Source organism: Eumetopias jubatus, unplaced genomic scaffold (genome assembly GCF_037043125.1).
Source record: "Eumetopias jubatus isolate StellerSeaLion01/CBP00866 unplaced genomic scaffold, mEumJub1_p1.0 scaffold_8, whole genome shotgun sequence".
NCBI classification, from domain to species: Eukaryota; Metazoa; Chordata; class Mammalia; order Carnivora; family Otariidae; genus Eumetopias; species Eumetopias jubatus.
In genome coordinates, this window is record NW_028274814.1 from 128,241,524 (window position 1) to 128,256,337 (window position 14,814).

The window sequence follows — 14,814 nt, forward strand, 5'->3', positions numbered from 1 at the left end:
TTAACAAATATTTGCTCATTGGGTAAATGCATAATGTCTTCCAGGGATAAGCCGTAGTGTATCTTGTCCTCGAGACACTTGACTGTCATCTACTGGTACACCGTTGTAATACACTTACAAATCTGCACTGATTACCATGTGAGGTCCTTGTACAGTGTCCACCCTGAATGACGGGTAGCCCTCAACTCGATTCTAACCAGAACTCAGAACACTTTACGCTATACTGATACCACCCAAGCAGCCCTGGCCTTCACAAGGCCTCACCTTCCCAGGAGAAACACTTGTTTTGCCCATCTCTGGAATGTTTACTGCAGAGCCTGGCAGATGGACTCAGGCTGAAGCCTAGGGTCAGGCAGTCCATCCCCCTGCCTGGCTGGGAGTCAGAAGTCTGTCTCCTGACAGGCCACACAGACTGCTGCCTCCTTGCCGGGGGCTCATTCAGGCTTGAGCTGCCTCTGAACAGTCCTGTCTGGCAGAGGGAAGGGTAGGGATGGTCTGGAATTTTAGATGCCTTGGGGGCTGGGGTTGCCGCCTTTGTAATTGCCTGGCTGTTTGACCTCAGGCAAAACGGACGGCCTCACTGTGCCCAAAGGCGGTCTCTCTAATGCAGACCTCTTCCCAAAGCCCTAATATGTTTATTCTCATAATGAGCTCCCTTACTATCCCAGCCAATCATTCAAGGCCTTGGCCTTGGGAAGGGGGTGGGGGAAACTCTTGATTCCAGGAAGCTTCCTTCTCTATGGGTGGTCTCGTATTTTACTGCCACATCAGAGGCACCAGGAAGGAGAATTTTATAAAACAAGCACTGCCTGGGGTGGGAAATCCCAAGTTTGGGGAGGCGGGAAGTGGTGTGTGAGAGAGATTTATGAGGAGGGGGTACAGAGCTCTTTCATGACGACAGCAGGGCCAGAAGGAAGAGGAGAATTAGCGCAAACAGGATCCACCTGTGTCCAAGCAGCACCCTCCTAATAAATGTGTCTGGGATGTAGAGTCAACGTGGCTGGGCCTTGGCTGGGCCCTTCCCAGGGAGGAGGGGTCAAGACTTTTCTGTCTCAGGCACAGCCCACTTCCCACAGGTGGCCCCTGTAGGGGGAGGGAGGGTGGGGATGCAGGGATGTGGCCCCAGGAGGGGAGTCTCCTGTTCATTGCTTATTTGTCACTTGGACTTAAACAGGGGGAGATGGAGTATGCACCATGCAGGAAACCATCGAAGGTAGACATGCCCAAGGGTTTCCTAGTCAGTAAGATGAGAAGGGTCACACGGCACCTTGGCTGGAGGGAGGTGTGACAAAAGCAGGACCTTTGAACACAGAGGTCCAATTCAGAGATCCATTCTAGCTCCATTATTTACTCGAAAGTATAGCTAATCTGCCTGCCCCTTCCCACTGCCAGAGGGGATCCTCCAGTGATGTGGCAGACTCTCCATCCCACCTTGCAATTAGGGAACTCCAGTGAGTCAGGCAGGGGAGGGACCCTCTGAGGGTGGCCAGGCCCCTTGCACCCATATGGGGATCTGTGGATGTAAGAAACTAGAGCCCTAAGCCACAGGATGTGAAAAATGTCCCCTCATTGGCTTCTGACAGCAACAGGAAAGGAGATTTTCATGGGTAGGTCTGGTCACCATTCACTCCCTTATGCCACCACTATCTACCGAGCCTCATAGGGACCAGGCACCCTACCAGATGTGAGGGGAAAAGGCTGACATGGTCCCTGCTCTTGGGGAGCTCACGCTCCCAGAAATCAGAAAACTAACCAGGTGAAAAAGAACTGGTGACTACTGAGAATAAAATACACAAAGGGATGGAGGATGAGATGTGGAAAGCAGGGAAGATCTGACTCAGGTTGTCATGGAAGGCTTCTACAGGGGATGCTGAACACATATTTATTGACCATCCACTATGGGCCAGGGCCTGCAAGCTCTAAGGAAGTTCTTGGCCTCAGGGGACCTTACCACCTAACAGGAGGGAGAGACTCATAAATGGACAATGACCACACAGGGCATCAGCCCAAAGATCCAGGTCACCCTACAAAAGGCACACCCAGCCTAGTCTAAGGGTCAGGGGCCACTTCCCTGGTGAGTGGCCCAGTTCATCCATCCATGTATCTAATATCTGGGGCCTCTTCTTTGCCAGGGCCAAGGGCTATCAAGATGAATGTGAGAGGGTCTGGATGTGTATGTGTGAAAGGCACAGACAAGGGCAAACGAGTTGGGCAGGTGCTGGGGGTGCTCAGGGAGGTGATGAATTCTCCTGGGGCATATCCTAAATGTGCAGGAAAAATGAGCAACAGGCATGGAGCAGAAGACCCAGATTTGAGTTGGCAGCTGGGGCACCTGCTACACGATTTTGGACAAACCCTTACCTCTTCATCTGTAGAATAGGGACAGGAAGACTACCCACAGGGTTAGCATGAGGCTTAAATGAGGATGCAGATTTGGAGGACTCTGGGAACCTGACAAAAATGTGCTAGTAAGTGTGCTGCTCACTGGTGGGCTGCAAAGGTGGAACTTCTCCTCTACAGGTAAAGAGGTCAATGGGCACTGCTAGCATCGGAGACAGACTCAGGTCCCATCCAGCTCTGCTATTTCCTGGTGCTGCCTCAGACAGACATCAAACTTCCCAAGCCCATTTCATTTGTAAGTGCTCATGAATGCTATCGCTGACACATCCCGACACATGGCAGGTGTTTAATGTTCATCTCTTTCCCTCCTGACCTTCACCAGGATGGGGAGAGGGCTGAGGTCAGTTGGGTGCATCCCTGGGGAAGTGACGTGTCATTTCCTCTCTCCAAGAGGAGGAAGGTGGCAGTATCTTCCTTGCTCTAAGAACTCCTGCTTCATGAAGTCTAGGATAATGGAAACCTGCCTGGACTGCTCTCTGGGATCTCCTCTTCCTCCCCAGTACAGGCCTTTAGGGCAAATAAAGTCATCAGCCACCCACTCACCATAACTGCAGAAATCAGGTTAGAATGTCATCTCAGTTCTTACCTCTCTCCTTGCCAAAGACACTACACTGTGTCATCCTCATTCCTATGGATATCTGAAAGTTCACAATCTTTATTACACAAAGAGAGTTTGTTAATATTTAGAAGCCTAAGCCATTCCCTCAGCAAACAAACATTTAATGAGCATCCTTTAAGTGCCCATCTGGGGAAATGCCCATGGGAAAGGTAATAAATACATTGAAAGGTAATTCATACCAAAGTGCAAATGACTAATATCTGATCATTTCAGAAAAGGGATTTAAGTGGTATAAGGAGGATGAGAAGGGCACATGAGAATATTAAGTGTTTGATTTAGAAAGGGAGGTGTGGGGCCTGTCAAGGTATGAAGGACAGGGTACAAAAGGAAAAGGCTGAGAAAAGTTATTTTCTATCCATCCTTCCCTCCTTCTCTCCATCCATCCATCCATCCAACCAACCATTTACCCTCTATCTCTCCATCCATCCATCCTTCTATTCTTCCATCCATCCATCCATCCATCCATCCATCCATCCATGCATCCATCCACCCATCTATCCAAGGTTCACTATGTGCCCAGCATGGTGCTAGACCCTAAGTATTGCACTAAACAAAACAGCCCTCCTGCCATCATGGTACATACAGTCTAGCTGGGAGACAGACCCAGAAGAAGAGCTAGACTGCATATTTATCCTGACTTCTGTCTTCTTTAGCAGAAGTTACCAATTGGTAAATTTCATGAAGTCCACAGTCTTATTTTGGACTTAAATTATAGGCTTACAATTTTAAAATAGAAAATTCATATAAAAAATTCAGATTTCTGACTGCCCTTGAAAAATCAATGACTTGGCAACACCAGCCCCTTATTCCTGCATGGTTAACAACTGGGTGAGTGAACTGCAGCTGCTGCCTTCAGAGGGGACACCAGTTCTCACACCCAACACAGACCGCAGTGTTCCGTCATCTTGCTGAAGCTGAAACCAAGTGGCCGATACCATTTGTCATAAAGCATGTGCTGTTGTTTTCCTTGGAGTGGGGAAATATTTCTCTGCGCTTGGGCCTTTTCCTACCACCTGTCCCTTCACCCCCTGCCCATCTTGTCTCCTGTAAGCAGCTGCACAGGCAACCCCTAATTTAACTAATTCCATTCTGAAGATGGCAATTAGCTCAAGGACAAATCTTCAGGAAACCCGCACCCTTACCCTTCCTGAAGATCCAGGGTGGGAGGTCAGGAAAATGGACACAAAGCACCATCCTCTCTTGCCATTATAGACAGCCTCCCTCCTGCCAAGGAAACACATCCCAGGCAGGCTTCCACAAGCCCCAGGAGAAGAGACGTTCTGTAATGAGGCTGGCATCTGCCCAGTGACCTGCCTCCCCCAGGGCAAGGCTGTAACCAGGCAGGATGAAGTCTGTAGACTCCAGCACTGAAACAGCTACTGCTAAGAAAGCCATGGCATCTGAGGGACTCCACTGAAAAGGTCATTCAGAGGACCAGGGCAAGAAAACCACGCTTTGGAGCAAGAGGGGAGACTTACAAGGTGAACAGTTGAGCTCTTTGGAGAAAAGCAAGGCAAGGTCAGAGAAGTGACTGAGACCTAAGGTCACAGAGGAAAAAACACAAAGCTTTAGGCTCAAGACTCCTGTAAGGGCTTATAGACCAACCCCTTTATAGCCAGGGCCTCTTCTGTAACATTCTTTCCAAATGGCCAGCCCCGTAGTGCCTGAACACCTGCAAGTGAGGGGGAGTTCACTCTGTCACTGGGCAGCCCACCTGATCTTTGGATGACTTTGCCATTCTGTATATTGAGCTGAAATAGATCTCCTGCTTAGGTGGCCCTGCTGATCCCAGCTCTACCAGTTGGAAGCCACATGAAAAAAGTCCTCTAACTCAGAGGTTTCTAAACTTGGCTCATCATCGTTTAAAAAAAAAAAATACAGCTTCCCAGCTCCACTCTAGATAATCTGATTCAGTAGTTCTAGGGGCCTGTCCTGCACCCATCTGACCTTCCAGCAACAGCACCTCCATCTGCATTTGCACTGAAGGAACCAAGCAGCCCTGTTGCACATGGTCTTGGTGGGACTGTCCCAGGACACACTGTGAAACCAGCCAGGCTTGTTCTTCCCCAGGTATTTGATTTGTGAACAGAGAGGCACATGGCTGGAGGAGAACAGGAGCTGACTTCTCTAGAGAAGGCTGTCCACAAGTTCCAGCTTCCTAGATCCCAGTGGAGCCCTGGGGAGAAGTCTCTCCAAGACTTGGGTCTTCATATTTCCTTTAGATTCTGTGAGCCTCCCACATCCAAAACATCCCCATTTTGACGAAGTCAGCCAAAGTCTATTTCTTTTTCTTGCAAACAAAGAACTCTAACTATTACAGAAGGTGTAGGGTGGTGCCTGGGAGTCTGAATGTCGTTCTGATAGAAACAGTATTTGGGGGAACATGATCTTAGTCCATCATCATTTGACTTATGAGGAGACTGAGGCCCAGAGAGAACAGTGGCTCCACTATGATCCCATAGCATCAGCAGAGAAGGGAGTAATCCGGAAGAAACAGCATCTATCAGATTTCTCCCCACATTCCCTTCTGCTCAAAGACATTTCCCCCAGATTTTCTAGCCAGTTTCAGAGGGTGAAGACTCTACCGGGCGAGAGACAGCTCTTCACTGTTTTCCCCCTCCCTCTCTCTCTCCCTGAAAGAGCTGGGTAGGAAGCAGCAGGGGCACCAGGCCTCAGGATTGGACAGCAGGAAGACCTCACGGAGAGAGGTCAGCACTTGAAAAATTCCTCAAGTCAAAGGGCTTGGGGCTTGGGTGCCACACAAGGCCCTCACTGTGTGCGCACATTGTCTCCCTGATAAAAGGGGCCGGGCCTGGGAAAACGGAGCCTGTCTCCAGGCGACTAGGCAGGCTGCTGGGGAATGCCCAAGGCCCCTCCCCTCCCCCAGGCACCAGGGCCCGAGCCGGGCCAGGAAGGCAAGGGGGAGGGGCAGGAGTGCAGGGCAGGTGCCGAGAGTGGGAGGGATGAGTCCAGAAGTCCAGAGCCACTCTAGGTGGTGTTGGGTGGCCTGTGTGAGTTGGTGAATGAAGTGAGGAGGAAGGTGATATTAGGCCTTTCCTTTCTCCCTCTCCCTTCCATCCCTGCATTTCCCCACTGGCAACAGCCAAGGCCTGCCTTGTTCAAGGAGAGGTTTAGGGGTAGAGGAAATGGTGGGGGGAGATGTAAGGATTCTGTTTCCCAGACCCACGTCTCTTCCACAGAGAGGTACATGTCTCCGCTGTGAGCCCCCCAAGCAAGTCTAGGAGGAGGGGACCAAGCCAGACCCCCATCTTCTCATCCTCATAGGTAGGGTGCCTGCCAGCTTACCAGCATCCAGACACCCCTCCTCCAGGGCTTCTGGAAGACAGCCCTTGAGCCTATCCAGCTGAACTGAGAAGCATGCCAAGTGGCTTCCTTCCCCCTGGCTTCCAGCACCATTATATTCATCAGCAATTAGTAATTGCAATTAATTGTTAATACAGTTACCATTTCAATTCCTGTTATGACAAGCTAAGTCCTGTAGCAGCCCCACCCGAGCCATCATCTCTAATCTTTGCAATGACCCTTCACAAAAGATACAGCATGATCCTGCCTCACAGCTGAGGAATGTGAAGTTCCGGAGGTCAGACTTCCCAAGGTCACATAAGTGAGAGGGAGAAGAGACCCAGGCAGTCTGCCTTGGGACTGTCTACTAGTTTTGCTCCCTCCGTGCCGGTGACTGACAATCCTCAGTCATTGTCACAGGCGGGGAAAGCTGCTCTCTGAGAATGGGGTCAATTGGGGAGCTGCTTTGGTTCTCCAACCAGAAAGCAAGGAAGTGCAAAGGCTAGCCTCTCACTGGGCCTGTGTTAGCAGGGCTGAGATGGTGGCAACTCTCATTGCCATCCCCCATAAATAGGTTATCTAGATAAAATATAGGTTACCCAGTTAAATTTGAATTTTGGATAAACAATCAACAATTCTATATGTTTAAGTATATATTTATGGTATAAGTCTATATCAAATATTGCAGGAGATAAACTGATTTATTATTTATCTAAGTATTGACTGGGAGTCCTATATTTTTATTTGCTGAATCCAGCAACCCTACCCCAAAGCCAGTGCTGGTGATGCCAGCTCTGAGTTTAAATACCCCCTGTAGGTGGCACAGTGGGAAGCAGAATGTCCTGGTCACCACGGGGCCAATTAGGCCCACTGAGAGGCTTCGAGGGGCCTGCCAAGATGCCCTGCAGTTCATGCCTTTAGTCAAAGCAGCCTGAAGCAGTTCAGCCCCCTCAAGTGGAGGCTGGAGACTCTGTTCAGCTGCCAGCTGAACAAAGAGGAGGGGGAGCCTTGGGCATAGCATGGACATCAGGTACTCTTCTTGAATTCCAGGGCAGCTGAGTCTTTTCTGAGAAAGACTCTCCCCAGGGTATCCTCGACCCTGAACTCTCCCATAACAGTAATATCAGCCTTTGGCAAGAGCATCTGTTTGTTCATTGATTAAAGCACTGGTGTAGCCTATCCTACCTTGTGCCAGGTACTGTACTGGCCTCCGGCAACAAGGGAGGCCCAAGCCCTACCCTCCTGGAGCTTATGCTCTGGCACAGACCACAGCACCGGCAAACAAACCGGACAAATGGAACAACGCCTGGGAGGGGGAGGAACAACGGGCTCTCACTGGAGCCTTTAACATTCCTGTGAGCTCAGTGGTGTGGTGACAGTGGGGCATTATGGTCCTCACTTTACAGATACGGAAACTGAGGCTCAGAAAGGTAAAGCGGCTTGGACAAGCCCACAGAACTGGTGAGTGGCAGAGCCGGGACTTCAGTGCCGACCTGCCGCCTGCCAGCCCTGAGTTCCCTGCATTTTATCTTCCTTCCCATTTTAACTCTCTTGGGAAACATGTCCGACATGTGTTAGGAAATCACATATTTACTATCAAAACACGGGGAAAGAGCAGAAAAAAAATCCTGCTGGAGCCTTAAAAAGAGGAAAATAGCCCAAAGGCAATTTCTACGAAGGATCTAATTCCCAAACAGGAGATCACGAGTGTCTGGATGGCTACAGGAACCCCTTTTCCTCCTGGCACCTTATGGTTCCAGCTGCCCACGGGGCTCCAGCAGGGTGGGGCTGCCTGGCTTGAGGTGGGGCACTTTCCTCCGAGGGTGAGGTCACCAGGATCCTGTGCTTGGCTGCAGTGCTGTTACATGGAGTCCTGCCACCCTGTCTCCTCCCACTGCTCTCAGACACTGGGCGTGTGCGGGTGTGTACATATGTGAGCCTCCCGAGCAGGCTCTGCAGGCCAGTGCCCTCACACACAGAAGGAGGGCTCAGGTGGGAGTGGGAAAAATGCCAAGGAACAGGGGTGTCCAGAATGGTCTGAGCTGGATCCCAGATGCCACTGACATCTGTTTCGATTTTGGGCTCAGAGCCTCAGTTTTCCTTATTTATAAAATGAGAATAGTAAAAGTACTCCATACAGTCGTTGGGAGGATTGAATTAGAAAACTATGAAAACTATTTAGCACAATGTCTGGTGGTGGAAAAAACACAAATGTTTGCCACATGACAATGATGAAGACATGACCCCATCCCCAAAGAGCTCATAGTTTATTCATTTGTGCTTTTGTTCATTTTTTTGACCAAGACTTTTCAGCATCTACCTCTTGCCAAACACTGAAGTCCTGTGCGGGGGTCAGCAGGAGCTGTGGCACCATCAGAAATGCCTTTTAAAGAAGTTAGTCCTGTTCAAGTCTCAGCCTAACCACCTCCTGTTCCATGTTCTTTGAGCAGGTGCATGGTCTCCGTGCCCTGCTTCCTCACCTGTATAATATCCCCTGGGCAACTCAGGAAGCGCCTATGACCACAGCTGTGTTGGTAAATGATTAATAACCAGCTCTGTGAGGAGAACTGAAAGCCCTGTTTGGTAGCATTTGCCAGTTTCTGTGGTGTAAATTCTCTCATGTAACTACTGTGACTTTCTGTTGGATTGAGTATGAGGTGAGAGGGGAAAAAGGGGATTTCAGAATGTCACAAAGTCACTCTTTAGTTTCACTGTCACCATCCCCACCTGTCACTACCAATAACTCATCACCTCCAAAGTCATTCAGTCAACAGACATTTCCTAATTAACTGCCTGCCCTGTTGTAGGCACTGAGATACAAAGACACCATCTGGGAGTGGGTGGGTAGGGTGGTGGTGGAGACACAAACTATCATACAGCATCTCCTGGTGAATCTAGAAATGCACAAGGTGTTTTAATGGCTATCACCAATCATCATTTAGTAGGACAGCGTAGCCTGATACACTCTAGGCTGGAAGGATAGTAGCAGAGGGGTGTTTCAAACCAAGAATACTTTCTTCAGTTCCTCCCCAACAAATAAAAGAAAAAAGAAACATACGGAAGGGTGGAGAATTGAAGGGAAGGTAACAATAGATCATTGTTGAAATGGAATAGTAGACATTCTGGGAACCAGGCCATGGGTGAGGTAAGAGGAGAGGAGAGCCAGAGTTCCACAGGCCACTGGAGGGAGGGGTTGGGGGCAAAGGCTTAGCTGCTTCGACCCCCTCACCTCTACAACCTGCTCCTCAACTTCCTCCAGGCTCTGGAGGTCTTATAGGCCAAACCATGAGCAGGGAGGTACATCCAACCCAAGCCCAATTATGAGCAATCTTTTTTTTGTCATGTTCTATGTTCTGATTTTGAAATCAAACCTGGGGTTCTGGTATATTCTGTGGGCAATAATAAAATTTTGTGCCAACTTTCTTTTAAAAATCTCACATAGCAGCCTTACAGTTACGCTCCCATACTGGAAAATAAAGAGTTAAGATTTTATACATAGGTGAGTAAAAACAGAAACCCCTCAACTATATGTATTATATTGCTGACTCCTAAGGTAAGGTGAGTTTTGGGCCCCAATATGCCCGTTAAAAGTTATCCTCATTGGACTGGAGCAGGGACAATGACATATGCTAATTGAACACTGACTGTGTACTGAGTACCAGGGATATAAGGAAGAACAAGACACAGGCCTTGTTTTGGTAGAAAAGACAGCCACCTAACAGCCAATGATAGTACAGTGTGAAATTATTGTAGCACCATGAAGTATGCTCTAAGTTACATAAAGGAGGTGGTTGTTAGCACTGTTGGCAGGGTGAGGTGTGTCAAGGAAGACTTCACAAAAGAGGTGACACCTGAGCAGGCTTTTTAAGGATGAATGGAAATTGGACACGTGAACAAGATAGGGAAGGGTATTCCAGGTAGCAGGGAGCAGAATGTGCTAAGGCAAATGTGTTTGAGAACTACAGGTTGTTTGTTATTCCTGCAGAATAAATAGTACAGCAGGAAGTGGAGCTAGAGACAGAATTAGAGGGAGGCAGGCAAGCTGATGACTGAATTTGAACTTGAGGACAATGATGTAGCAACAGAGGATTATAATAGGGCATGCTCAGTGGGAGCAAACTGATCAAGTCTGTGTTTCAAAAAAATGACCCTTTGGTGGTAACATGGAAGGTAACCAGGAGGTCAAGGCTGGAGGCCTGAGTCCAGTGAGGCTGCTGAAGATTCTAGGCAAAAGAATGAGTGGACAGGCAGTAGGGCTGAAGAATACTGAGCTTGAAATCCATTTATTTTATTTCTCCTTTCCCTTGTGGTTCTCAAGACTGACTGACCTCCCCTCATCCCAAAGGACAGCACCAACTTCAGTTCAGGCCCACTACTGAGCTGGCCCAAAGTTCCCCAAACACCACTGCCCTAGTTAGGCTCACCTCCAGGGCCAACTCCAAAAGATGGTGGGATCTCACAAAGCTCAGCCATGAGTTGTTTTTCCCAGCAAGGATGGCTTTGGGGCCCTCTGTTTCTCCCCCAACGATGAAAAGTCCTTCCCCCAGGTCACTGGGCAGGTATCAGATAGTCCTTGGGGGGCCCAGGCTGGTTCAGAGTATCGGCAAGCTGGCCTCAACCAGGAGGGGGAGAGTGGGGGTTTCTGCAAACTCCCTCACTACAAGGAAACCTGATTCTGCAGGAAAGCCCAGGACCCCAAATGGGAAAAGAGAGGATCTGGGGCTGAGAAAGGAGACAAGGGAGCAGCATTGTTCCTGGTGGGTTCACTCTCAATCCAGACAGAGGCTATCTCCCCCTTCATTAACATCTCAAAGGTGGGGGGGAAGGGGCCCTGCGAGCTGGCTTCTCCCCTTCAACAACTTCTTCCTCTCAGGAGACAGTTTGCACAATGGAGGAGGGGCTGGGCGGGGGCTGACCCAGGCAGCCCAGGCTCTGCCAAAGCCACCCAGGACAGTGGGGCTGGCTCGCCACCTGCTGGCCGCTCCTGGTGGCGGGGGACAGGCATCCTTCGAGAACTCTGCAGAGGACTGTGATTCTCAGGTAGCCCAGGCAGCCCTCATGGATCTGGAGAAAGCTGGGAATGTACTGAGATTCAGAGAGGATAGGAAGTTGGAGAAGAATCTAGGATGGAGTCCTGCAGGAAAAGCTGATGTGTCTACAGGCAGGAAGTCTCTATCACAAATGTCCAATGGATGCAGAACCAGATTCCAGGTAAGCTAATGAGTGTCAGTTTCTCCCTTCTCCCCTTTATTACCCACAGAGGGGGGGCAAGAAAAAGATTGCTGTTTTTGAGACCTAATTAAAGTGTGAGTATAACAGGCATGATTGAAATAAGCTGGGAGACATTCCTCTGGCCAAAACTGTGTCCCCCATCAGTATGCACAGCCTAAAATTCACCCATTAGTCATGCGTGGATTAGAGAGATGGAAGACCGAAGTCAAAATGTAAATGTTACTTGGATGGGTGAAATAGGTGATGGGGATTAAGGAGTGTACTTGTCATGATGAGCACAGAATGATGTATGGATGTGTTGAATCACTATATTGGACACCTGAAACTAATATAACACTGTATGTTAACTAACTGGAATTTAAATAAAAACTTAAAATAATAATAAATAAATGTTACTTGGGTGAGGCCATTCATTGCATTTCAACCTCATTCACTGTGCCCCTATGCTATACTAATTACCCCATGGACACCAGGAGGACAGAGATTAATAAGACCCAACTTTATCATTCAGGAGCTAACAGGCATGAGTGACTAATAGAAAACTCTGCACAATGGGATCAATCCTAATCCATTCTTCCCATTACTGAGGGGCTGCCATCAAGATGACTAATGTTGCACAGAAGGTCACAAATAGTCTGCAACAGTAACATACACCTAAGTAGCACCCACTGTCTACTAGATACATCCTAAGCACTTTTATATGAACTCAGATTTTAACCCAATTACATACATTAACTCTAAAAGGTAGATACTATCTTATTCACATTTAGGTGCAGTAACTTGCAAGTCATTCAGCTACTATGGGGTAGAAATGGGATCTGAACCCAGAGAGCTTAACTCTGAAGTCTGTGTTCCTCACCATTGTACTGTGTTGTCATTTATCAGCTCAACCTCCATACAGAAAGTAACTTTCCTGACAAACAGGTTTTTAAAATAACCCCCGACCACTGCCATATCATGGCAAACCCTGAATGAGCCAGAGATAACACAGTCAGCAGAGAATGCTCAAAATCAAGGTCACGCACTGGGTTAAAAAGAAACAGAGGACTGCAAAGGCCATGCAGGCCTTTTGATTACTGGGCAGACAGGCAGCAGGATTGTACAGGCAAGAATGCCTGGAAGCAACATCTCTGCAGAAATCAACCGCTAAGCTCAGAATCTAAAGATGGTGCTTTAACATAAGCGTATAAACAGATAAACAAGGCTTCATGGTGACAGGCTTCAAGCAAACAGCAACACCGGAGATATGCAGACTGGATCAGAACAGAGGCCACACACATGACCATCTTACTTAAGATGAACTGATTTCTTAGCAGGAGAGTAAAGACTGTTGTCTACACCTGCTGAACATGCTTCCATATTGACTGTACTGAATATGTACTATACACTATAAATATCTCCCATTCCAAAGCACAGGCTCCATCATTCCCAACCTGAGTTAACTTCTCGAGGAATGAATGTGAGTACACACATGTATGTGAGAACAGCAGAGCCTCTAGTATGCTCAGTGAACTGAATGCATTAATTTACTCACCCAAGACAGATTTACTGAGGGCCTATGACGTGGCAGCCTTTGGAGACACATGCATGCAACCTTGCTCCAGCCCCATGATCATGTATGGGTCTACTGTCAGAAATGCCCTGGGTGGAGTGCTTCCATGTCTCCACATTTTGACTTATTTCCTGGACTGCAAATTCTATGTCTCAAACTAGGACTGATAATACTTATCACCTATCTCTACCAAAAATTTGGTATAGAGCCCTATTCTCTAACTGCCCAGATCCATGTGAACAGGGTCTGGTCACCACTTACCCAACTTGCACTCGAATGGTGCTCAGTAACTACTTGTGGAACAACTTTTGCAATGACCTTGACACATGTGCCTAGTCTCTGCCTCTGGAGAGCTTACCATCTATCAGCACACCTAACATCGTCTCTGACCATGCTTGGTGTTAAGAGAAGAGGTTCTGGAGCCAGACTGCCAGTACATGGAAGAGCTGGGATACAAATGCAGGTACTCTGGTCCCAAGGGGGTTAGAGAAGGACTGTGGGCCTGTGCTCGTTTCTTTTACCTTCATAGCAACCTAATTGAATGGACAGAGAATGGCTGACACTGAAAGATAGTAAGCAACTTGCCAGAGTTATTTCAGATTTTTTTTAAAGTTTTCCATTTTTAGGAAGGTAACATGGCACACATACCATATATTATGTAATACTTCCAGTGAGCTCTGGGCAGCATCCCCACAGCAAACGTATTAAGATGTAAACCAACACTGCAGCAGATCATATGGTCAAGCACAGTGAGTGGTATAATGAAGACTATTATAGTCTCACTTTCCCTCAGACCAGGCTTTGCTGCCAAATGGATTATAAAACATTTTTTAGTTTTCAGAGCTTTTTGAATTTTGGATTTACAGGTAAGGGATTGGGACCTGTAAATGTAAAGCACAAAGCAGGTGCCATGGTGCCTGGCATGCAGTAGCCACATGGTAAATGTAGTTTGCTTCCCTCGGGCCAGTCTCTGATACCACCAAGCCTCTCAGCTTCCCCCCCATCACCTCTCTGGCCCCTAGGTGGAAGCACCTACAGATTTTGGCTTACCAATCTGTGTGGGCATCATCGATCACCAATAGGATCCTGGGCCTTTGAACAATGGGAGCGGAGGGACCTGGAGGCTCCATCAGCCCTGAGGGGGCTTGTGAGGTCTGCTTCATGGCACTGGAGAAGGAGCTAAATAGGCTGGATCCTGGAGAGGAGAAGGAGGCTGCCAGGGGCTGGGGGTGCCTCCTCTCCATGGCTGGGGAAGCAGGGGAGCTGGTGGAGCTGTCTGGGCGCTGCAGGTCTGTCATGTAGCCATTAGGCAGGTTGGCCACGAAACTGCTATCGGAGAGGCGCCGCCGGAGGAAATTCATGGCTATGGATGGAAGAGATGGCTTTTTCCTACTAGACTTGTCTAGGTGAAGCCCAGAACACAGGCTGCCAGGGAGAGGAGGTGGTGGGGTCTTAAGCCAGAAGAGCCAGGGGAATCCTGCACAAGTCGGCTTCAGCTATCTGCTAACCTGTGGAAACAAGCCAACACACACATTAGTGGAAATGACCTCCGCCCCTTAAGAGCAAACAGATATGGCACCTTCCTGCTCCACTGTTGGGGGCAATACAAAGTGGGACATCCTTTTGGAAAGGAATTTGGCAATCATGTAATTAGAGCATAACCTTTTAACCTATGACTTCATTTTCTGGAATTCTATCCCAAGAAACG

General features: G+C 48.4%; 1 protein-coding gene across 2 annotated transcripts in view; it reads right to left on the minus strand.

Moving 5' to 3' along the window:
• Nucleotides 1-14,528, minus strand: part of SYN3 (synapsin III) — a 405,786-nt gene extending 391,258 nt beyond the window's left edge. Inside the window, exon 1 of one of the 2 annotated variants that reach the window (XM_028088587.2) lies at nt 14,157-14,528. In XM_028088587.2, coding sequence (XP_027944388.1) covers nt 14,157-14,467 — 311 coding nt within the window. In that variant the 5' untranslated portion in view covers nt 14,468-14,528. The remainder of the gene's footprint in view (nt 1-14,156) is intronic. The other variant, XM_028088586.2, reaches the window with a different exon arrangement.
• Nucleotides 14,529-14,814: the final 286 nt, after the last annotated feature.